The sequence below is a fragment of the Microtus ochrogaster genome, chromosome 2 (assembly GCF_000317375.1).
Source record: "Microtus ochrogaster isolate Prairie Vole_2 chromosome 2, MicOch1.0, whole genome shotgun sequence".
Lineage (NCBI taxonomy): Eukaryota > Metazoa > Chordata > Mammalia > Rodentia > Cricetidae > Microtus > Microtus ochrogaster.
Genome location: NC_022010.1, coordinates 3,895,816 through 3,904,534, shown reverse-complemented (window position 1 = coordinate 3,904,534; position 8,719 = coordinate 3,895,816). Strand labels below are relative to the sequence as shown.

The following is an 8,719-nucleotide window of genomic DNA, read 5'->3' as shown; positions in this document are numbered from 1 at the left end:
AAGGCGAGTGCCACCACCACCTAGCTAGTGCTGTGCATTTTCTCAATGACTGATGCAGGAGGCCCAGTTCAGCACATTGTGTGTGGTGGCTCCCCTGGGCTTGTGAACCTGGAGGTTATAAAGCTGAGCAAGGTACTAAGCAGTATTCCCTTGTGGTCTCTCATCAGTCCCTGCATCCACATTCTTGTCCTTTTCCCTGGAAGTGTAAGATGAAGCAAACCTTTTCTTCCCCAAGGTGCTTCTAGTATTTTATCACAGCACAGTGACCCTAAGGCTGAGTGTTTCACCTACATGCCTATCTGTGCACGTGTGTAGCTGGAGTTATAAATTCAGGTCCTCCTGCAAGGACAGCCAGTGCTCTTTACTACTGAGCTACCTCTCCAGCCTCTCTTGATTTTTTAAGACAGGGTTTCTCTGCGTAGCCCTGGCTATCCTAGGCCCGATAGCCTAGTTATATCTACCTGCTTCTGCTCATCAAAGGTGTGTGCCACCAATCAATGGCTGTCTGCTCCTTGTTGCTTTTAAGATGGCTCCCCTCTTACAGACCTGCACAGAAGTGTCACCCTAGCTGGCAGAAATGGGCTTCTCACTTTGCCTTTGAGCAAGGGAGTTCACCACATGGCTTTGGGGTGTCCCTGAAGACCCCAGTAGGCAAACTCAGGCATCTTCCTCCTCAAGGAGCCTATTTGTTGACCCAGAACACAGAATCTTATGCGCCACCTTCTGTAGACGAGGCCAGGAAGGAAGCACCGTTTTTTCCTGGGCCTACAGCCACTCTGCAACTTGGGGCCGGCTGTGTGCACCCACGGGAACCAAGCAGCACCCTGTTCCTTGATTCATTTTGCTTCCTTCCTCAACACCAGTGAATCCCACCTTCATTTAGAAGGCCCGCCTGACAGCCACTTGGGCCAATGGGGTCAGTCACACCCGAACCTCATATTCCCAAGAACAGATCAGAACTCAGCCAGAATCCCCAAAGGCTTACTTCCCCGCTGAAAACTGTTTCTTTGGGGTCCCAGCAGACCTCTACCCCGGCCAACCTGCCCACAGCAGCAGTATACTGCTCCAGGCTGGCAGTGGGTGGCCCTGTGGAGAGCTACACATAGGCCATAAGGACAAAGGGCTGCTCTTCCTACAATCAGTGGTTGCTATGGTGACAAAAGCAGCACAGGGTACCTGCAAATAAATGCTAAGGAACAGTCAGCACAAATCCAAATTCAACAGTTTTTCTTTATTATCCTGCCCATGCAGGGTCACCCCTCTAACCAGCTGGATCTACTGAATCCAGGGTGAGATATAAACTTAGTAGATTCTCTCAAAAAAGAACTGAGAAAAATAGATGGACTTGCCCATCTTATGAAAGACAATGTCCTGCAGTGTTGCAGAAAAACATAATCTGCGTGAATCCAGTCCATAAAAACCAGGACCCTAGGGGCTGGATCCCCAGCTCTTTACACAAACCAGCATCCGGTCATCTGCTGTGGGGAACCCCAACTCCAGAGGCAGGAGAAGAACCCCCCCATTTAAAACAAAAACAAACCTGTCCTCTGCTTTGCTCAACTTACCACTTGCTTAAGGCAAAAATCTAGACAAGCAGCAGGATGGGCAACAGCCACTCCTGAGCCCAGGAAAACACACACTTGCTCCCTTTGTAATCGGGAACAGTCTCAATTTCTAGCCTCATTTCTTGAGATCACAAAACACCCTTTAGAGACATAAGGGCCTTTAGAACATAGCCAGAACACCTTGTAACCTCTAGTCTAAAGGCAAAAGTAAACAGCAGTAGGTGCCAAACTTTTAGCTGATCAAAAGGTACAAATCTCTCCCGCAAGCCAATATAGCCCAGAGGGCCGAGTATGTGACTGGACCATGAGAAGCCACCCTGACTAGCCCAGAGTTCCAACCTAGTGCCAATCGGGGTCTGGTTGCTAAAGTTGTGGTTTCTGCAGCCTGGCTGGCATGTGACTGCTTTACAGAGATCTTTCCATTGTCCTCACACACAGAAACTTAACAGCAGGGACATTTTCAGTGACTTCTAAACTGCCCAATGCTTCAGTGGCAGCATCCCAGAGCCACTATTGGAGACAGGTGGCCCGCACTGCAGATCACAGCTCCTTCCAGTTGATGGGCCTCTTGCCAGACTTCTGGAGCAGTTCATTGGCTTTAGAAAAATGCCTACATCCAAAGAATCCCCTGTACACCGACAGTGGGGAGGGATGGGCTGTCTGCAGGACATGGTGACGCTTCTGAAAAAGAACAGAGTTGAGTGTAGCAGCAGGCACCTTGTCCCTCAAGACCATGCACGCTCTGCCCTGCCCACCTTCTTGCAGTGTGTTCAGCCCTAGCACTCACAAACTCGAGGCTCAGCTTTGCCGGGCTCAGAGGCATAGGGCAACATCTGCAACGACAGTAAGTGGCCACACTTACTACCCAGTTATTCTTGCTCTGACCACGGTCGGGTGACATTTGCTATGAAGCAGCAGCGATAAGTTCACCCACCCCTGCCCCCTAGGCAGCTGAGTTGCTTTAGTGCTGGAAACAGAACCTTGGTCCTCTCTGTAAGAGTAGTTAAGTGTGATTAAGTGCTGAGGTTTCTTTCCATTTGAGACTGTCTAGCTCCTTAACACGGAGTGACTATGTCCCCACCCTCAAAGTCATTCTGAGATTTGACACATACCAGGTTCAGTCTCACTGCGGTTTGGACGCAGCTGCTCCCAGAGGCCCTAGTAAGCTTCCTCTGGTCCCCTCTCCCCACTTCTGCCCCACTGTCTACATCCACCTGCAGCCATTACTACAGAAATAGTGGCATCCAGCCCAGGAGGCAATGCAAAGCAGTATTGGGACATTTTAGGGACACAGGTGACTAGACTCACTGGTAAGACAGGATTCACTGGTAAGATGGGTAAGAGGGCTCAAGGAAGACGCTGCCTCAGGTTCTTGTTTCCGTGTCTTGGTGACAGGGAGAAGATGCAAGCGCTCTGGTGCTGCTGGGCACTCACAAGCAGCGCCCCAGCTCAAGTGCTCACTGCCCAGGGCATTTGCGAGCACATCTGTCTGATTCAGTGGAAGGCGTTTTCTGTACGGCCCCAAGTTTCTCGGAAGCAGGACACTTGCCTTGTTCATCAAGTACTACATCACATGTAAACAGGGTGCCAGGGACCATGGTGTACTTATCACGGGGCAGGTTAATGCTTCTATTATATTACATCCCTAACTGTCAGTGGGAACCTGATTCTAATTATAATAGATTTTAAACAGTGTCTCACGGCTGTGCACTCAAGGCACCCGAGGCTCCCTGGCTCTCTGTGAAGCGGTTAGAAGATACATACCCTATCGATGGCACTGCCCTTCTTCTGAGCATAGGAGCCCCAGAGCAGGAAGACAAGGCCAGTCAGGTTCTGGTTTAGCCAGGACACAACTGCATCAGTGAACTGCTCCCAGCCTCTCTCCTTATGGGAATTGGCCTGGTGGGCGCGGACAGTGAGGACAGCGTTGAGGAGGAGGACACCTGTGAACAGGGTGGAGAGGGTTAGGGTCACACAAACAAGCTCTACAGAGGCTGCACCGACCAAGCCACTCACAACAGACCCAGGGAAGAAGTGAAATTGGGCCATAAAGAAAGTTACAACATGACCAGCAGTGACCTCTGAGCCAGATGATTCAGGACTCTTTGTTTCATATCTGCCCCCTTAGCACCTCCCAGTTTTGGGTAGTAAACAAAAAACAAAGTGTTCATAAATTCATATGCTAAGTAATATTAAAGAACCAAAAAAGAAAATGGGTCCAAAATAGTTGATGGCAACAAAATCAAACTGTTAGGAGCCAAGAACAAACTGCCAGGAGCAAGCGTGTTGGAACTAAAACTACAATGGTTAAGAGTGGCTGAGGAGGGGCTGCAGAGATGGCTCAGTGGTTAAGAGCAATGACTGCTCTTCCAGAGGACCATGGTTCAAGTCCCAGCATCCACATGGCAGTTCACAACTGTCTGTTAATTCTAGTTCCAAGGAACCTGACATCCATGGCAAAACACCAATGCACATCGAAAAAGAAGAAGAAAAAGAGTAGCTAAGGACAACACAGGGTAAAAAGGCTCCAGGATCTTATCAGAGTCCTTATTACAGGATGGGCGACTTTTGAAAACACAGCAATGGGAATGGAGACAACTTAGCAGTTAAGAGCATACCGACCCTCACGAGGACCTGAATTTAACCCCATGGTGGGCAGCTCCAGGGAACACAGTGCCTCTGCCTTCCACCAACATCAGCACTCAAGCACACACACCTACACACACCAGCACACCCAGGCATACAGGGACAGACGGATGGACAAGAAGCACAAGAGCAGGCTATTGGCATTGGTCCCAAATAAGCCTAGCTAGGCTTGGTTACCTTGTCTGGCCCACCCCGACAAATCCCCATGGCCAGGATGAACAAAACCATCGATGTCTGTAGACAGCTCTTTAAAAATGTTTTCCAAACTGAAACCAAGGCAGAGAAAAGCACAATCAACCAGAATCCCCAACAGTTTGAAAATACAAGTCTCCAAAGTGGGCACGAAAAGGTTAGAAACAAAAAGCCAGGATGGCATGGGAAGAGACAGACACCCACAACCCTGACTAGCACCTACTACAGCCCTCCACCATGGCACTGTGGAAGAACTGAGTAGGGCAGTCACAATCCACCTTCTAGTTCTTGGTATATGCACCCTCCACCAGCAGTGCCAATCCTCAATGACCCAGCCATCCCAACCATACCGCCCATGACCTGACTGATGCCAGCTGCACTATGATGTACCTGGGTGGAGGTGGAACTGGTCTTTGCACACTGAAGCAGAGCCCATGAGCTTGACTAGGGCCGTGATAAGGATCCTGTCCCAGAATGACAACCTTCACCTGTAAACGCAAGTAGCAGACAATACCAGGTTCAGTTAAGAGCAACACATGGTGGACACACAGGACACCACAATGAACAGTGGAGCCCCACTAAAGGACCAACTGAGGACCCCAAAAGAAACAGCCCACCACATGCTTGCTTGCTTGCAGTCCCATTAACACCCCATTCACTCGGTGGTGTCGATGTAATGGCCCACGTAGGTTTCTCTTCACTTCTCACACGACGAAACTTGGTAACGCATGGAACCACTCAGAAAACATACAGAGGAGGGACCATCCTAGCCCCATCACACGTTAGCACCGCATGGGGGTAAGGGGAGGTGGTCACTGCAAGCTAAGCACTTCTCAGTACCCATGGAAATCCCTGTAGCACATGGGCCACCACCTTTGTGGACGACAATGTTAAAAGGCCAGACACTCCTGGCCTGCTACCACCTACTGTCCTGGCTTTCCCAGGTAGTCAGCCTGCTCTCCTTATGGGAAAACCCTGCTGGGCTGGGCAAAGGAAGACCCAACCGGAGCTTCACAGACAGGCACCCAGATCCCTCCCCACAGCCGATGACCACAGGACTGAATGGGCAACACGCTGAGAACGAGGCCAGGTAACAAGCGCTGGAGTAGCTGGCTAGCCATGAAGGCTGGTGTGGACACAGACCCTGTCTTGTCTTCACTCTTCTGCTTCCATGTCCTTCTAGCATTTTCTCCAGGGCTAATACCTCTGTTCCCTTAGAATTCAGCTGCAGGCTTTGATTCCCACTGTGCAGCTCTGTGCCTGCCTCAGTGCCAGACAGTCAGCATCCTCCATGAAGAACCTGAGCACACAGGACTTTCCTGTTTTAGGACTCTGGGGATGGGGCAAGGACAACTGTGGACAGAGCACCTGGTTTCCCTGAGCCTGTGTGTTCCCCACAGAAGTCCCCAGCAGAGGCTGAGAGGACCCAGGGGTCTTCCTGAGGGTCAGGCACGGCTGCAGCCCAATGGCCTCACCATCTACTTTACAGCTCCTGGGGCAAGGCATTTACTAACCCTAAAACCAGTGACAGGCAGAGGCAAGGCTGGGGCGCAGTCATGCAGCCACGGCACACACTGAAGTGACACGGAAGACATGGTAAAGGCAGGCAATCAGTGAAGAGCCTCCGTGTGCCACCCAGGCCTTCAGACCAACTCCAACAGAGGAAGAGAACAATGACTAGCGGAAGCTGGGAGGGATGGGGTGGGGCCAGGGCCCTTTTGTTTTTTCCAGGTGGGTTTCTTTCCCAGTGCAGCTGACAGTCCTGGAACTCACTCTGTTCAGGCAGCTCTCAAACTCACTAACCGCCTTTGCCTCCAAGTGCAGGAATTAAAGGTGTGCACCATCACCACCCAGCAAGGAGAAGCAACTTCTAATGATCTATAGCACACTATAGTAACCTCAGTTGACAACAATTAAATAGGAGCAAGAACTGGAATGTTTCCAAAACAAAGCAAAGATGAGGGCTGGAGATGGTCAAGAGCAAGCACTGGTTGCTCTTGCAGAAGACCTAGGTTCATTTCCCAGCCCTCTTCTGGCCTCCCAAAGGGTCTGCATACATGTGCTGCAGACATACACATTCAGGCAAAAGTGTACAAAAAATGTAAAAGCCATTATTAGAAAAAAGGAAAACAAGTAAAGATAAATGTCCGGGGTGACAGCTGTGCAATGTCACCATACCTGCAAAGCACGTACAATCAATATGTGTTCATCAAAAATAAAAAAATACGGGGCTCAGATGCTTCAGTAGGTAAAGCTACTTGACTACAAACCCAATGTCCCGAGTTCAATCAGAACCTAATGGTGGAGGGAACAAGACTCCTTTAAGTTACCCTCTGGAAGAGAAAGGAGCTGCTGTAGAGGACCTGGGCTCTATCCCAGCACCCACGTGACGGCTCAGACCTGACTACAACTCCAGTTCCAGGGATCTGACACTCACGGATACACATGCAGGGAAACACCAATGCACATAAACAAGAAGCATTTAAAAAAGAGAAAGGAAGGATGCCGTACACCAAAGCTCTTGAGAACGACAGTCCAAGAAAATGAATCAACGTTCAAAATGCTAAGAACCAAGCACTCAGACTACAATTCCGGCTGAGAGGCTGAGGCAGTGCATCAAAATTTAAGGCTGGGTGGTCTGGAGAGATGGCTCAGAGGTTAAGAGCAATGACTGTTCTTCCAGAGGTTCTGAGTTCAATTCCTAGCAACTACATGATGGCTAATTACCATCTGTAGTAGATCTGGTACCCTCTTCTGAACCAGAAAGCACATGCAAACAGAATGTTATATACATAATTAATAAATAAATCTTAAAAAAATCAAGGCCAGCTGGGCGATGGTGGTGCACGCCTTTAATCCCAGCACTCGGGAGGCAGAGGCAGGCGGATCTCTGTGAGTTCGAGGTCAGCCTGGTCTACAGAGCTAGTTCCAGGACAGGCTCCAAAGCCACAGAGAAACCCTGTTTTGAAAAACAAAAAAATCAAGGCCATGGCTCAATGGTAAGGCACAATACTGACACTATGAGCTCAACTCCCCAGCACTGCAAGAATCAAAGACAACAGAAAAAACAAAAATAAACCAGAAATTGAAGGTCGGCCTGAGTATGTTCAAAGCCAGTTTGGGTAACTCAGATCACCGTCAGAATGAAATGCGTCCAGTTGCACAGCCTTGAGAAATCCTGGTTCAATCCCCAGCACAGTCAGCAGCAAAGGCTATGACAGACAATGCTAGAGTTCCCGGGGGTATGACCCTCTAAGCAGGAGACAAAGCAGTCTCTACACAAATCCACACACCCAAGAGTTTGCTCAAGCAAACCGTGGCTTTAGGGTTCACACTCAACAGCAGGCTGAGGACACTCTGGACTATTCAACTCTGAGTATCTGCTCACTTGCTCTACTCCTTACCAGTCTGAGAAAGGCTGGCTGAGGAAGCCAGGAGAGTGGAGTTACCAGGAGCCATCCATCGGGACGGTCATTCAGAGTAGCGCAGGCACGCTACCTGAAACAAGCATTCCAGGCTATTCTTCCTACCTCGGTACAGATATAACAGCACTTGCTTTTGCCTTTTATTTTGTTGAGTCAGGGTCTCAAGTAGCCCAGGCTGGCCTCCAACCCCAAGTGCTGAGATTACAAGTATGTGTTAACTTCTTTGCATTTTCCCCACATCGCACATAATAAGAATGGAAAGACCCTCACTTCTCCGTTCCCACTGCCTATGATCAAGAGACTGAAATAACCTTGGGGTAACAAGGTTCTTTCTTATAAATTCTTTTGTTATCAAAAAATTTAAGAGAAAAAAGGAGCATGCAAGCAAATGTGTACATATACGTTTCCTGTTGTTTTGGAAATAGAATATGGTTAAACGAATAAACAGCCGGAGCTCCGTCCAGTGGCTGAGTGCCGTGGCTCGGCTCAGTTCAGCTCTGCTCCCGCAACACAAGAGAGCCTCACGTTTCAGGGTCACTTAGTCCCAAACCACGGCCTGAAATTAGGAAACACTATTTGACGCTTCCCTACCCAGACCCCAGTCTCACTTACATCTCGGATGTCACACATCTGGGTCCACGTGAATACCTGCTCCGGAGGCGGATAGACCTTGTGATGTTTTCTCTCTTCAGCAACAAAGCCCATTAGCTGATTTCAAAGATAAACCAGACTTAAAAGCAGATTCTCACAGGAAACCATAAAAAGTAGGCTTAAAAACCTTTTTATAAAACGTATTTGAAAGCCGGGCGGTGGTGGCGCACGCCTTTAATCCCAGCACTCGGGAGGCAGAGGCAGGTGGATCTCTGTGAGTTCGAGACCAGCCTGGTCTAC

At 49.4% G+C, this 8,719-nt stretch overlaps 1 protein-coding gene across 1 annotated transcript in view; it reads right to left on the bottom strand.

Moving 5' to 3' along the window:
- Nucleotides 1-1,213: 1,213 nt before the first annotated feature.
- Nucleotides 1,214-8,719, bottom strand: part of Ung (uracil DNA glycosylase) — an 8,529-nt gene continuing 1,023 nt past the window's right edge. The window contains exons 2-6 of the mRNA XM_013349113.1: nucleotides 8,441-8,536; nucleotides 4,794-4,891; nucleotides 4,389-4,477; nucleotides 3,330-3,508; nucleotides 1,214-2,246 (exon numbers count right to left, since the gene is read on the bottom strand). Of these exons, the coding sequence (XP_013204567.1) occupies nucleotides 2,106-2,246; nucleotides 3,330-3,508; nucleotides 4,389-4,477; nucleotides 4,794-4,891; nucleotides 8,441-8,536 (603 nt within the window). The 3' untranslated portion in view covers nucleotides 1,214-2,105. The remainder of the gene's footprint in view (nucleotides 2,247-3,329; nucleotides 3,509-4,388; nucleotides 4,478-4,793; nucleotides 4,892-8,440; nucleotides 8,537-8,719) is intronic.